Source organism: Carassius carassius, chromosome 21 (genome assembly GCF_963082965.1).
Source record: "Carassius carassius chromosome 21, fCarCar2.1, whole genome shotgun sequence".
In the NCBI taxonomy this organism is placed as follows: Eukaryota; Metazoa; Chordata; class Actinopteri; order Cypriniformes; family Cyprinidae; genus Carassius; species Carassius carassius.
The window spans coordinates 17,465,063-17,481,877 of NC_081775.1; the positions used below are offsets into that span (position 1 = coordinate 17,465,063).

General features: G+C 38.3%; 1 protein-coding gene across 1 annotated transcript; it reads left to right on the forward strand.

Annotated features, from left to right (window-relative positions):
* Positions 1–9,454: 9,454 nt before the first annotated feature.
* On the forward strand, positions 9,455–11,486 carry mc3r (melanocortin 3 receptor). Its single transcript, XM_059502782.1, has one exon. It carries the CDS (start codon positions 9,825–9,827, stop codon positions 10,800–10,802), a length of 978 nt encoding a protein of 325 aa, XP_059358765.1. The 5' UTR covers positions 9,455–9,824; the 3' UTR covers positions 10,803–11,486.
* The last annotated feature ends 5,329 nt before the right edge of the window (positions 11,487–16,815 follow it).

The window sequence follows — 16,815 nt, forward strand, 5'->3', positions numbered from 1 at the left end:
TAAAATAAACCGATAATAACTCATAACAGCGCAGGTGCTTTAAGACTGCCACGTGATGAATCAAAGTTCATCACAAGTGACCTAAACTGAATTACATTTTTGGCCTAGATTGTATAAGCAGTGAAATAAATAAATAAAAACACAAAGCTACTGTAAATGAATGCAGTAAAGGTTAACTGAAAAACATTAAATCCTATATACAAAGGAACCTCTGGGAACTATTTGTCGATTTTGTTTTCTTGTTTTGGAGCACATTAAGTGCAGCTGGAATTTAATAATTTATTGTTCTTCTTGCTAGCAAAAACATTTTTGATTACTTAAGGCTTTCATTTTTGTGACTTCTTTTTATTAATTGTAAAAGCCATGGTGCTGTCCAAGTCTGCAGAGAGGACGAAGTTTAGACAAATATCACCATACCCCATTCATTTTTATCAGTGAAGGAAACCTGTACAAATCTTAATTTAATATTTGTTCCCTGAAAACACGCTGACCCAAACCTCTGCTACCAGGGCTCTCACGTCATCCTGATAATGGGTACCAGAATACACACATTTTTTTTATTTAGTTCAATTATAGTATGTGCATGGTCAAATGGCTGTAGCTATGCAACCAGTGCATCCTGCCACCAGCAGTACAAGAACAAATAAACTGTCTGACCTGGTCATTTATCAAAATGCTTATTTCGGCTGACACAGTTCCTGTTTGCAGCAGTTTTGCTTAAAGAAGATTCCGATTTTTTTATGCCATATCTGCTATGTACAGCTCAGCTATTCTCTGTTTAATGCTGTTTAAAGCACTGTAGCAGGTGTTTTAAACTCAAATGGTTTACAATTAACTAAATCAATAATTGATTACTGATTTTCTCTGTTGCTACATAGATTATTGACTATAGAAGTATTTATTAGCTAAAAAGGCTGTCCTTTATCAGTAACCGTCTGTTGAAATGTGCATATAATCTGATAGAAAAAAATCCTCTTATTGCATCAGCTTTTTTAGTTATTTTGTGCAGTGTTGCCAATATAAGTATACTTTCTATTCATCAGAGAATCCTGAAAATAATCTATCACAATTTCCTCGAAAATATTAAGCAACACAACTGGTTTTAACCTTGATAGAACTTTTTCTTGAGCATCAAATCAGCATGATAGAATGATTTCTGAAGGATGAAGTAACACTGAAGACTAAATAATGGCTGCTGAAAATTCATCTTTGCCATTGGAATGATTACATTTCAAAATATTTTAGAAAATATTATATATAGTGATTTTCACTTTTTAGGGAATCAACCTACAGAAAGTTGATCTGTGCATAATAAGCTCAATTCATTATTTTACATGGTAAAAAAACAGCTTTAAGGCTTTTACACAAAGCTTGCCCTCCCATATTCTTAACCAAATATCAGTCTCTCAAACTGCCCACCAATTGCAGAGTGAGTTCTCAAGCATTTTGATATCTGCTGAGCCCCAAGGCTTTGTCTGTCTATTTTTTAATTGTATTGTATAGTCTCTTAGTATATGATTACTAAATGAATGATAAATGTTTCTTTCCAGATAGCAAAATCTTATTGCTTTAATCTAATATTGCATCTCTCATCCTTTGGCAGCAAAACAGAAGCAACAAGAAACACACCGCTAAATGACAGACATGTGCAAAACATTACAAAACATCATATAAGGTGTACATATGAGTACATTCATTGCTTACACAACTAGTAAGTGTGCTATTTTTAGACCTGAGTGGACTGAATCTGACAATAAATTGAGATTGAGTGCAAAGAAAAAAAAAACAAATATGCTCCAAGAAAGACCTTGGTGGAAACCATGTATTGAATTTTTTTTATTATAGACCCCCATTTTACCATCATAATCTTCTTTTATTAGACTACAAAGACCCTTCTAGCCAGTGCCATTTGTTTGATTAAGAATATAAAACCTTCTACTGATTGAATTTGCTGGGAAAGAAAGTCATAGAAACCCACTGCAGAGAAAAACAGATGAGAAGAGGAGAAATGTGATTCCATTTCATGTTCACTTTGCTTTCTTCGAAAACTGTGACATTTTCTTTAAATGTCACTGTCACAGCTCTCTTCATATTTACACGGATCTACATCTATTTTGCTCTAAAGGGCACATACAGTATGACAATGACTCGATGATATCAAAATAGGTCATATTTAAGATCAGGTTATGCATCCTCAAGCGTTATTATGATAGAATCTGGAAAATGTATGTGGTCCGTAACTTGTTTGCCATTACATTTTCTGGTCTGTTAGTAACATTAAACTAAAAAAGAAATCCTTACTTGATAGAAAATATGCATTAACTTAATATTTATTTCAGCTAGTGGCCAAGGCAACATTGCTTATTTTTAGTTTATTTAAAAAAAACGGTATAAGTAGACATTAAAAAAACAATTGCAGTAAAAAATGACAAAACATCAAAACTTTAACTGCAATTGAAATTGAAATTAAAATATGAAAATAAAATCTCATTCAAAATATTAACAAAAAGCTAGTATTGTATAATAATGATAATAAAATAACACTGGTCTTAAAATGATTTGTTAGAGTCTGGTACTCATTTGAATGACAAATGCTCTTTGCCCCATGTACTGCACTTACACCCTCTAGTGGACAAATGATCAACACTGTCTGATCTCTCATCAGTGATGTGAGCCCATTAAAATAAAACTGCTTGAGAAATTTGACCCAAATGGCTAAAATGTTAGGTTGTGTTAGGATGAGGACAACATGAAAATTATTGCACATTTCATCGTTGAGTAGTTCATAACAATAATTGAAATAAAGCACATGCATTGCAGCTTAAACTACTTAAATGTCTTTTAAAGAAAAGGCGATTTGTTCGAGAACAATGTCTCAAGCGGCTTTAATTCACAAAGAACATTTAACAAAATCCTTCTGGATCTGTATTTTTGCAAGTTTGTGTGTGGGCACAGCAGGGCAAGGGTCATGGAATTAACTAATAATGCGAAGAGACTGTTAAATACACCCACATGTATTTGAGACTTTATGCAAAAACCTTTGTAAAGTCAGTAGTTATACAGGGTTTAACACAGACTGCAACACATTTCATCATTTTATTTATTGACACTTACAAACATACAAGAGTATTATGCCAAACAATTTTTTATTCAAGGAAGCATTTCTAATGAGGGGGAAATCCTTGTAGTATTAAATATATGCTGTTTTATTACACAGAGTAAATATGATTAAAATGATGCAGACATTGCAGGTAAACAGCCACAACTAATCTTCTTATGAAATGATGTGACAGCTGTCTGAGCGCATTAATATTGTGAAATTGTGTAATATGGTAATGTCAGAGAAATCTTAATGAAATCCATCCTCTGTGAAATGGTGTCTTTGGCTGCATAAAGTCTGCACAGTAATTCTCAGTGGCTTTCTAGTGCAAGAATGTATGAAAACATTAAGCAATCATTCTCACTGGATGAAACACTCAATGATACAACAAAAAAAAAGCCACAGGAATAGTTCACACTAAAATGAAAATGTACTTCAAATGTACTCTTCCTCAGGCCATTCAAAATGTAGATGAGTTTGTTACTTCATTCGAGCAGATTTGGAGAAATTTAGCATTACACCCTTGCTCATAAATGGATCCTCTGCAGTAAACGGGTGCCGTCAGAAAAAGAGTTCAAATGGCTGATTAAAAACATTATATTTATATAAATATTTGTGTAGAACTGTTTTGGCCTGTTTTCACTTGTAAATGGTGCTTAATCTGTGCATATTTCTCTCTTTATTCAGACCAGATTATTTTTCATTGAAGAAAGCAGTAGAGGACTCATATTTTGGCCAAAAGCAACAATTTAAGTTAAAAACATCTTAATGATGGATTTGTTTATTACAAACACGTTGTTCACTTCAGAACTGATGGACTAGGTGTGAATTACCTATGGATAATTATGATGTTTTTATCAGCTTTTGAAACTCTCTTTCTGATGGCACCCATTCACTGCAGAAGTCCACTGGTGAGCAAGTGATGTAATGCTAAATTCCTCCAAATCTGTCTGATGAAGAAAATCTGTCTGATGAAGAAACATTTGGATAGTCCGAGGGTGAGGAACTTTTCAGCAAATTGTCATGTTTGGGTGAAAAGTACTTTTGACTCTGAAATTTAGCTGTAATTATAGCAGTTACAAAATCAAGCATGGAGAAGTGAATAGGCTAGTTTGTATGGCAGTGTGTGCATAAGTAAATCCCCAAAAGAAGTCCTGTCCATGATCTATTCTGTCCCCGGCAGGCAAAAACAGAATTGTGCACTCTATGAGTCAGAGGGAGGTGCAAGTCAGGGGGATTTGATTAAGACACGAATGGACTCCTGAGCAAAGGTTATATTCCTCCCCGCAGCTACATGTACTGACAGGTATGCAGCGATGCTTTTTTTGCTTTTAATGCCAAGTTGATTTTTGACACCCCAGTCTTCTGTCACTCTTCTGCCATTCAATAGCGAAACATTATATGAAACTGAAACTAAAGGGCCAAGGTTTTCTGTGAACTCTTAAGTCTGAAGTTTCATAACATAATTATTATTAATGGTGTTTTCTGCATTGTGAGAAAGTACTTTGGTCTTTTTAATTGATTTTCATTTCCTATTAAGAGTATTTGCTATGATTTAATAAAAAATATATATTAATTATTAGGGTGTGCAACAAATGCTATCAGTGTTTAAATACTTAATGTTTTACAGCAATGACAGTATTTTGCATTGTATAAGAATTTGGGTGTACATTTGTTTAATTGTGCTGAAAACAATGTCCTAAACATTATTTTCCACAAAAATTTCCCCCACTATTTTTGTGGTAAAATGAGACCTGCACACCCCAGTATAAGATTCGTCAAACCATATGTAGGGCTGCATACAAGGGGGCGAAGCACTGAGATTAATTGTCGTTTGAATCTTACTCCAATGTGCACACTGTTGAAGTACGCTACATTGCCTGTGGAATACAAACTGTGTTTAAATACCTTCAGTATTCTTTAACCCTGACCCTGTTGTACTCTTGGACCTCCAGTTAGTTACATATTCCGTTTACATATTCAAGTGCTCCTGAGGCTGGAATGTCCTTGATTTATCCAGTGAAAAGGTACAGATAATCAAAATGTCCAAAAAACGAATTCATTTCTCATGCCAAAGCTCCATTCTTTCTGACCGAATCACTGTTTATTGGTTTGATTGTCAGGTTAATTTATTCACTTCAGTTTAACATGCTTCATGTCTCTTATCAGTGATACAGTACTGTTCGATTAACTGATGAATTTAGCTGTTTTTTTCCTGGGTTTCCTGAGAAGGCAACAAATGGAGTCAGATGTATTGATAAATGATTATCTGCTGTAGTGAACCAAGCATGATGTGAAACAGTCTGGTCTAGAACTTTTCATGAAGTCACTGAAGCAGGTGATGAGGTGTGAAAAAATCAATCAATATCCTGTGGGAATACACTCATCACACGGATGCACACATGAAATCCTTCTCACATTCACACATATGCACACCTACAGGAATGTACACTCTTAACTCAATAATTCACTTCATATCATTTTCTGTAGTTATTTTCTTGCGGCGTTTCATGAATTGCAAAACATTTCTCTCCTCAAGGTTTCATAAATAAGACTATCATATATATATATATATATATACACACACACACACAAATTACCCTGGATACTCCATGGAATAGGAGAACATATTTTTCTCTCTCAAGAACAGAAAATGACTACTTTATCACAGCAATCCTGTGCAATATCAAGAGATTACAAATCACTGCAAAAAACGAACAAACAAAAAAACAAGGTTTTCATGTAAAAGCATAATTATAATCTTTCCCAGTCCCCCTCTACCTTTTGTGGTGAATACAGTAGTTGTCACCTGAAATAGTCCAAACAGCTGATAAAAACACAGTACTCCATAATCAACACGACTTCAGTCAATAAATTGCTTCTTCTGAAGAAAAAACTAGGTTTGCTGTAGACAAATCCATCATTAAGGCATTTTAAACCATGTTAAAACTACTTCACTGGCAAAATGAACTTGTATTAGCCTGATCAAAGCAGCACTTTGAAGTTAAGAACATTTCAATTCTATATTTAGTATATTTGCACCCATTCACTGCAAATGATCCATTGCCAATGTTCTGATGACTAAAAAAGAAAGTGGATGGCCTGACTGTGAGTATTCAACAAACTGACATTTTTAGGTTAGCTATTCTGATTTGCAGAATATGAATTAAAGGAACTCAAGGCTGGCCATTTCGTCCTTCAGTGCCTGTTAAGAGCCATGGACCACTAGTGATGCGAGAGTCCTGGTGGGTGCCTTTCTCCTTTTTAAACTCTCCAGCAACGTGCACTCAGCTGCCCTTTCGACTTCCCTTCCAGGGAGGTTCACACACTGGCCACACCCTTCTGGATTCGGTGGCTGAGGGGAATTTCCTGGAACATCCCAACCATTCCCCTGGCGAAGCCCATTACGGCGTGATCATTAGTGGGCAGTCCCCTCACCACCATCACTCACGTAACACCTTGTGTAAGCCTTTCCCTCTCTGGTAATCATTGTGAGCAGATCGAACTGTTAATTATTGACTCCCCTATGGCCCCGTTAATTTTAGGACATCCTTGGTTGCTGAAATACAACTGACATATTGACCGGTCAATAATTCTATTTTAGTCTTGTCATGTGTCATGTTTAGGTGCTGCTTTCCTGCTGTCTCTGTCTTGTGTTTCACAGGTGGATCCCTCTGACTTGAAGGGTATCCCTGCAGAGTACTGTGATCTTTGTGCAGTTTTCAGTCCCGAGCAACCTCGCTCATCGTCCATACGACTGTGCCATTGACCTTCTACTGGGCACTTCTCTGCCTAAGGGTAATTTATACTCCCTTTCGGGTCCCAAAAGAGAGGCCATGGACAGGTATATACGTGAGTCACTACAGACTGGGCTCATTCGCCATTCCTCCTCTCCTGCCGGTGTGGGTTTTGTTTTCGTCCAGAATAAAGACAGCTCCCTACGCCCTTGTATTGATTACAGAGGTTTGTATAGTATTACAGTAAAGAGCAGGTACCCCCTAACTTTAATGTCTTCTGCTTTTGAATTGTTGCAGGGTGCTCGGGTCTTCACCAAATTAGACCTACACAACGCCTACCATCTTGTGTGTATTCGGGAGGGGGATGAGTGGAAGATGGCATTCAACACCCCCTCGGGACACTACAAGTATCTGGTTCTTCTGTTTGGTTTTACCAATGCTCTGGCCATTTTCCGGGGTCTCGTCAATATTGTTCTGGGTGACATGATTAATCAGTTCATCGATTTTCTCCACTTCCCTCCAATTACACACCCTGCACATTAGACAGGTCCTTCAGCGTCTATTAGAGAACCAGTTTTTTGTCAAGGCAGCGAAGTGCAAATTCCATGCCGAATCTGTTACATTCCTTGGCCATATCATCTCTACCAGGGGATTAAACCAGACCCTGCTAAGATAGATGCTGTTGCCAAGTGGCCAGTCCCAGACTCCCATAAGACTCTGCAGCATTTCTTGGGTTTAGCCAACTTCTTTCGGTGATACATCTGGAATTTTGGTCAGATAGCTGCACCGCTCATGGCTTTAACCTCCACCAAAGTGTCCTTCAGGTGGAACCAGGATGCTCAGGTAGCCTTTGACACACTATAGTCCTGTTTTGTCTCTGCACCTGTTCTGTTGGTTCCAGATCCTGAGTCCCAGTTCATTGTCAAGAGGTTGAGCTCGCGTCAGGCCTGTTGGGCGCTCCTTTGGCCAATTCAACATCACCCTCTCGTACCTGCCAGGATTAAAAAATGTCAAGCCCGATGCTCTCTCTCGCCTGTTCGGGGCCCCAGAGGGGGAGCTTACAGCTGAAGCTTTCTTTTCTAAGGGGTGGTGGTCAGGGATATTTCTTGGTGCATCGAGGGGTGCCGGAGAGGTGCCTGGCGGCCAGGTTGCCGGCTCTGCTGCACCCTGAAGTCCTTCGGAGAACAGTGTTTGCCATCCGTCAATGCTTCTGGTGGCCCGCACTGGCTGCAGATGTCAGAAAGTTTGTGTTGGCCTGCCCCATCTGTGCCCAATGTCAGCCATTAAATCTTTTCCCGTCCCTTCTGGCCAATGGTCTTACATCGCCCCCTGATTTTGTCTCTGGGCTTCCCCATCAAAGGCTAACACTTTAATTCTCACTGTGGTGGATCGCTTTTCTAAGGCGGTTAATTTCTTTCCCCTGCCCAAACTGCCCTCCACCCAGGAGCCCGCCCAACTGAGCGCCGTGGTTTCAGATAGGGGTCTTCAGTTTGCCTCCCAGTTTTGGAAAGAGTTTTGTAGACAAGTCGGGGCCTCTGCGAGTCTCCATCCTTAGACCAATGGACAATATGAGTGGGCCAACCAGGATCTCGAAAGAATGCTCCACTGTCTGACATCCAACAATCCGAGTTCCTGATGGAATAAGCTCATAACTCCCTTCCAGTGGCAGCTTTAGGTATGTCTCCTTTTGAGTGCTCTGTGGGTTATAAACTGCCTCTGTTTCCATCACAGGAACCCGAAGCTGCAGTTCCATCCGCTCCCTGGCTTTCGTTCAGCGCTGCTGCCGCACCAGGGAGAAGGTCAGGAGGGTTTTGGTCCAAACCTCAGGACAAACCAAAGTAGCAGCCGATCGTAATAATCAAGGAATTTTGCTGCCGTACCATGGGTGCAGCAGGCGCAGTGATATTATGATATTACCCGTGGTATGGCAGTAAAGTTCCGTAGCCATATCAGGCTAGAAAACCGCAACTTTTCATTTTCTGTTGGTCTTAGTACACGATGTAGCTACAGAAGAGTTAAGTTTTAAATAGGAAAAATATTGAAACTCTTTGGTTCTCATTATTAAGCGAGATGCTGACGGTCTAATCAGAGTTAATGACCTATGCTAAGCTACAGATAAAGGGCTACCACCAGACCCAGAGATCCGCTGAATGGATTCGAAAATTGTAAAACACAACTGTTTAACTCTGAGAGAGTTTTCAAAAATAGTGGAGTGCATGTCAAAAGTCTTTAAAATCACTTATTGAGTCTCAGCTTTCCTTTTCCGTTCATCATCTGAGCATTTTTAAATGCAGCATGTTTTATTTAAACATGATCTAGACAGAAGTATTTGACCCTTGCAAGGTGTTTCCCACGTGAACACCACATTTTTAATATGCCTACCAAAACAATGACATATAAAGATGACACATATGCATATGCACATGTCCATAGTGTATAAGCATTAGAAGGTTAATATAAATTATTAACAACAATAAAAACCTAAGCGTGACATAGCTTTGGAGAAATAGATTAAATCAATTATTTATTCATTTGGATGAAAAAAGCACACACCTGCCTGTTGCCATGCACTGTGAATGTGTGTGTCTGTGTGTGTACGTACCCACATCTTTCATTTAAAATCTTGAGCAAACACACAAAGAGCAGGCGGAGGCTGTATCTGCTGACGTACAGCCAGTGGCTGTGAGCGAGAATCCGTTTGCTCCGAGCCTCTGAATCACACAGCATCTCTACAGAAGCATCTCCAACAAACAGAAGAGCAGCAGAGGATCTTTGAAAACAAACAATTGTAGAACTGCAACATTTGTTAACTACACCTTCAGCTTTCAGATTCCTCTATTTTTATTTATTCCATTATCTGAATCTTTTTTTTTTTTTACTCTCTATAATTTTTCAGCTTTTTTTAATAATTTTTTTGTTTCCTCTGTAATTTCCATCCCTCATCTGTTATATGTTCTTCCCCATATATTTATCTTTAAAAAATCCTGATGAACGACTCATACCTGCAGTTTTTTAAAAGGCAGAAACCTGCAAACAGCACGTCTTTGCCTCCTAATGGCAGCACCGTTGATCCTCCAGCAGGGGCACTGTGTGAGCAGGTTCAAATCCAGGCAGAGGTTTTTCTCACCCTGGGTATTGTGAGTCTTCTGGAGAACATCCTTGTCATCTTGGCTGTGGTCAAGAACAAGAACCTTCACTCTCCGATGTATTTTTTCCTGTGCAGCCTGGCTGCCGCGGACATGTTGGTGAGTGTTTCGAACTCTTTGGAGACCATTGTCATTGCCATACTAAGCAGTCGCCTTTTGGTGGCCAGTGACCATTTTGTGCGTTTGATGGACAATGTGTTTGATTCAATGATCTGTATATCTCTCGTGGCATCAATCTGCAACCTCTTGGCGATTGCCATCGACCGCTACGTCACGATTTTCTACGCTTTACGCTACCACAGCATAGTTACCGTACGCAGAGCGCTGGTGGCCATCGCTGCGATCTGGTTGGTGTGTGTGGTTTGTGGGATCGTCTTCATAGTGTACTCCGAGAGCAAGACCGTGATTGTTTGTCTGATCACAATGTTCTTTGCCATGCTGGTGCTCATGGCCACTCTCTATGTACACATGTTTCTTCTCGCCAGACTTCATGTCCAGAGAATCGCAGCATTACCCCCAGCGGCTGCCGGTAACCCAGCCCCACGTCAACGCAGCTGTATGAAGGGAGCCGTGACCATCTCTATCCTCCTCGGTGTGTTTGTGTGCTGCTGGGCACCATTTTTCCTCCACCTCATTCTGCTGGTGTCCTGTCCACACCATCCGCTCTGCCTCTGCTACATGTCTCACTTCACCACGTACCTGGTCCTCATTATGTGCAACTCTGTGATTGACCCCCTCATCTACGCCTGCCGCAGTCTGGAAATGAGGAAGACCTTTAAGGAGATACTGTGCTGTTTTGGCTGTCAGCCTCCACTTTAGACGGATTTGATAGGAGACTGAATGTACAAAGAAAAAGTTTATCTTGATGTAAGATGCCAAAGTATGGTGGTCATAATGAGGTTACATATCAAGAGATAAAGATTTGGACAAATGCAGACTCGTGGCACTCAGGAAAAAAAATGGAAATTTGCTGAGCACTAAAAAGGATTTGGAAAGCACAGATGATGCAAGAAAATCAGAGAACTGGGGATGGGTCGAATGTGACCTATCGCTTGCTGAAAGGGCAAATCAATTATGTGTTAGTTGTGTCTATTATGTGCATTCATTATGCAGTGGGGTCTGACAGTATGAAACTACACTGAAAATCTAGGATTTAAAATCTCATTAAATCAATGGACAGTTTTAGGATTTAAGATAAGAACAAAATGTGTAAAAGAGATGATTAACAATAAAATAAAATACTTAAATTGCTGCATTATTTCTAATTGCCAATTCAAATGAGTAAATTAGTGACACTCATCGTTTGAATTTTTCAGAAGACATTTTGGCAAATCGGTGGTGAATTTTTAAGATCTTGTTTGTACATTTACATATTATCTGCTTATGGCCCACTGATGGTTAGGTTTATGGGTGGATCTTACCAGAAATATGATGTACCAATCAAATTGTTAAAAAAATCAAGTTTGCCAAAACCGTTATCTCTTTGGATCATTTAAATTTATACTGGATCACATCATATTGAGTTCTATACAAACTTGTGGAGTTCATGCAAACTCAAATGCTGATGTCATTAATGCAAATAAACAACCAAATAATAAAACAGATCATTGTAAAATCATGTTTATTTTTCATTTTCACTTTTGATTCAAATCATTAGGCTTATAAAATAAATGCAAAAAAGAAAAAAAAAATTTAACTAGTGGTCTTATACTTCTAGACCCCACAGTACCGTATGTAAAAAATGTGGAGGCTATATAGTTTGGTTAAGTTTCAGTGTTTCGTTTAGTGACCGTGTTTGAGCCATTTTGGTGTGTAAATGAATCTGCTCGAAGCTGCTGAAGTGGAATCTTACTATCAGTCTGTGGTGAAACTCGCTTGCTGACATCAAAAACAGGGTCTATCTTTTTGAGGTGTCACTAACTTTGTTGCTTTTCATAGTTGTCAGAATCAGATTCAGCTTGGATTGTCTCCAGTTAGCAACATTATGCAGTCAATCCCAGTCCAAAAGCTGCAGTCAGCATGTGTGGATCATTTAGCTGTCAAAGTCTCAAATTTCTCTATTTTTGCCTTTCAGTGGTGGAATGTAACTGGGATCTCACCATTTATTTATTTATTTATTTATTTTGTCAGAGACTTAAGGCAGCAGTATACAACTAAACATGTCAGTTCCAACACCAAATAGCCCTCTTTTTTATTTTTTTGGAAAAGAGCGAGGCAGATAAGATAAGACCACAAACCAATATTTGAACTTGGATCACCCAAAGTACAACTTAAACATGTTGGCTCTGACTATCCCTCTTTTTCTGTCAAACAGCAACATAGTTTATATTTTTTATGTGTCTAGTGGTTTAAATTTGATACCCTGCCTATTTGGCTGACCTGCATTGAGTCTCACTGCAATGTTATTAGGACTGTGCTAGCACTCTATGAACACTATTAGTGCATGAGCTTTAGCAATTGACTTGTATTTGTGTTCACAAACTCCAGCAAATGTCTTCATAAATAAAATAAAAGGGTTAAGCTTAATCACAACTTGTGTTCTCGGTTTCTTCATGTGGGACACATGAATGCCAGTCTGTCTCTATAAAAAAGTTTCTGTGTGTGTATGCGTGGATGTAGATAACCACAAATGCTTTTAATGAAAAGTGCTGTTTTGTTGTCATATTGGCATTTAACTTGAACTGTAAGGGGAACAGTAAGATGAACAAAGATACAGTAGAAGAAATCCAAGACTCATTGCAAGCAGTCTTTATGTGTTTATCTATATAAACTTTAAATGTCAATATTTGTTTATTATACTCCCAGTGGAGTTACTTGTTTGTCCTTGAGTCTTATTACATGTCAGAAGAACTCTGTATACTATATTGTCCTGAATAAACACTTCTGCACTGCTCAAAAATGAACTATAAAATGAGAAAAGTGGTCAAAGTCCTTCCATAATGATCCGTTAATGGTTACCTGTAGGCAGGGGCGTCGGACTGGGGGTAAAACCAGTACTGATAACCAGGGCTCCAAAGGGGGAGTGGGGCCCATTAGGACTGCCTATGCATAGGGCCCGGGATCTTGTGCAGCACCCCTGCCTGTATGCAGTAGAATTCAGAAAACACTGAATCTTATGAAAAACTGTGCAATGAGCAGTTGTTGGTTGGATTCAAATCTATGTCCTTCTAGTGTATTTTAGAAAGAACTAAACTATGAAATCATGTGAAATCTATGACATACCTAAATTTATTCTGTTATGGATCCTGAAGCATATTTATTTAAAATATAGCAAATAAATAGAATGAACTGGCTGCAAACTTAAAAATAAAGGTTCCAAAAATATTCACAGCGATGCCACAGAAGAACCAGTATTGGTTCCCCAAAGTGATCATTTCTTAAAAGGACCATTTTTCGTTGCGTGAAGAACATTTTAATAATCTAAAGATCAGTTTTCCACTGCAAAGAGCCTTTTATGAAAAGATCATATGGATGGTAAAAGTTCATTGTGGAACCACTGACAATAAAGAACCTTTATTTTTAAGAGTGTACAGAAACACTTGAAAGTAATGAGCCTCAAGTCACTTATCAGTGAGGACAGTAACTGATGACGTTAATGATCTTGACTTCACACTCTCGGGACCTTAATTGTTGTAGTCCTGAAGCGAGAGCGGGCTGCATCCAGTGATTCAGATGACGTCTTGGAGTCTCATATGTGCAATTGACATCCTTTATGATGATGCAAACCTCAAAGCAAAGGTATGACTGATAACCACAGCGGTCAATAATGACACAAAATCCTAGACTTTAATGCACAACAGCACCACCTCAATTGCATTGCAAGGGAAAGGTCATTGGATACCTACACACATCTGCTATGTCACTGAATATATGAGAGTTGGCAGAAATCCTATGGCAGTGATCTGAAAGCTTCTCACCAGGAAAGAAATATCGCCGAAGACATATGAATGAGTCATTATTGTGTGCTTTGGGTCCCCCTGCAGCCTAATGAAAGAAACGCGTAAAAGAGAAAATCTCATTATGTGATCATTCAATTAAAAAGTAGGCCTACCTGGAAAAACAACAGCCCATCGTCCATAATGTGTTTTGGTTACTAGCGTTTAGAATTATTTTGTGCTCTGCAGAATACAGTCAAACATTTAGAGTTTAAAGCGGAGTAATTGAAGACAATTAACATTTCTGGGTAAAATATGTCTGGTTAAACTATCTTTGAATGTGCTCAAGGTCAGTACTTGTCATTTCTCTCCTTCTTTCGGTTCTCTGCTTTCTGAGATTTCCCAAATCTCTTTTTTACTCTTCAGAAGGAAGCAAAGCGTCAAATTAAACTCTTAGTAGCTTTGTCTGTTTGAGCTTTGTGGAACTAATTCATTTTATGATTCAAAATTGTTGTGCTCAGTTCTCAATTTGCCAGAACAGGATATTCAATATGGAGAAAAGTAGAGGAAATCAGATTTTTGAGGGGAATAAAGATACCTGAACTGAGCCAGCATGAATGTTGATTTGCTAAAAACAATACCTAAATAGCTTTATGTAGATGGGTGACAATGCGTCCTCTTTTCTCCAGACATGTCTGGCTGAGATTTTTAAAAATTTTAATTTTCTTTCTCTTGTTTTTACACTTGCTTGAGGTAATAACTTAAATGTAGTTCAACCAATAGCAGGAAGGCATTTAATAATCCACCAGATATGGCCTTATTGTCCTACTGGATATGTGTACATCAATATTGCATCATTTTTATCACGGTGAACAACAGTTAATTACTGTAGGCTATCTGCATTATTGTAAGGTTAGGTTTGGGGTTGGGGTTGGGGAAGGTGTAGATGTTAATAAAACACAATAGGTAGCAAGTAGACCTATACTTTTTTGTTGTTTTCTGTACTAGCTTTATCCCATGCACATATAATAATAGCTAGTGTGTGAGGACTGTAGGGAGCATGCCATATTGAAAAACAAAGCCAAAACCAGGACATTTTAGGGAAATTCTCAGATAGATATTTGATATCTGGTGCGTCTAAATAACACTTATTGTAGATGAACAAACACTCTAAAATAAAATGTCTTTCAGATGTAAGAGGCGGACGTCAAATAAACGTCTCCGTGATGTATGTGTGCTAGAATCCTATCCAGGACATGTTCTGGAAAAAGAGGATATAGCCCATGGTTACTTTATGGCTAAAGGATAAAATTATTTTTTCTAGCCATTAAGGTGATGTCAAAAGAAAATGGAAAGCGGTTTCATATGACGTTCTTTTAAACTGTGTAAAGAATACAAAAGCTATTTTTTCTTTGGAGAAACATCCACCGATGAATAACTAACAATAAGACCAACAACTTACTGTACGTCGAGTTAAGTAGGCTACATTTTGATTAATGTCCGCAATCAGTCAGGAGAGGGAGCTACTGAGTCACTAATCGAGTGAATTTGAAGACATAGCCTCGAATCTACTGCCATCAACTGGTAAACAACTTTATTATCCTTCCTGTAGCTGAAAATATTGTCCCTTAATAATTTAGATTGTTGCGCTATACAAGGAACTGGTGCGGAATACATTAGAACACTAATAATAGTACAGCTAATGTTGCTTGTAAAGCTTGTATTGAACCGATGATGTTGGTCTTGGAGAAATGTTTTTGGCAGCTAAATCCTTGTTTCTTATAGATATGGCATGGGTAAGGCACTGAGCAGGTGGATTTAGGAGGATTGGTCCTGGGTTTTAATGCCCTCAGAACTGGCCTTCCATGAGAGGGAAGATACTGGAACAGAAAGTGGTCATGCGTGATTTCTTTACTTTTCTGGAGAAATATAGATTTGTGCGGGAGGGGAGCTGGCTGCTGCTGATCTCTCAACACATCACGTAAAGCATCCGCTTGTGTGAAATGATGTCAAGCTGGACCAGACAAACTGATTTAATTATAAAGCTTTACCAGAGGTGTTTTTGGCACCACATATATCTTTGCTGTTGCAGACAAGTAATGCCCAGATGGTCATGTAATGTGCAGACCATCTCACACACTCAGAACTTAGCATTAAGTTCCCCATATGTAGTTTTTCTTTCGGGGACGAGAGTGAGAAAAAGTTTGAGAGTAAAGGATGAAAAATCTCTTCCTGTCCATCATATAATGTTCTCATATGAGGCTTCAGACCACCGTTATGGTGCTTTTGATTATTGGAGGTTGATAGATTTGGCCACTGTAAAAAGCTGTGGGAGATTCTTCATACACTCTTAAAAATCAAGGCATCTATGATTTCACAAAGAACCATCCATGGACACTTTCCATTGCACAAAAGTTCTTTATAGCAGAAAAGTTTCTTTAGAGTTTTTTAAACTGTTCTTCACACTAAGAAAAAAAAAACAGTTCTTATGACTGTTCACTGAAAGGTTTTTTTAGGAACCAAAATGGTTTTTTTTTTTTTTCTATGGTATTGCTGTAAACCCCCCTTAAACTATTTTTATTATTTTTTACATATGAGTTTCATGCCTTGGAAGTAAGAATGGGTTGGAGTTTGGTTGAGCAAATTGTAAATAAGTATAACAGATATGAAACAAGGCCACTTCCTCAATTAGAGTATTCGTATTGGTTGTCTCATAAAACTTTTTTTTTTTTTGCATTAGGATACTATCCCTAATCTTAGTCATAACCCATACACTACATGGTCAAAAGCACAGTATATCTGTGTAAGTATTTTTTCTCATGGGGATGACCTCATGTGAGCTTTTTCCGAACATTTACACCCATGGAGCAAACCAGTTTCCACACACAAAGAGAAACGAACACATTAATAAAAGCTTAAAGTAGGTCATTAACCTTATTAAATGGACAATTTAAAGC

Coding starts and splice junctions, on each gene's coding strand:
- mc3r (XM_059502782.1), top strand. CDS start 9,825: ATGAACGACTCATACCTGCAGTTTTTTAAAAGGCAGAAACCTGCAAAC.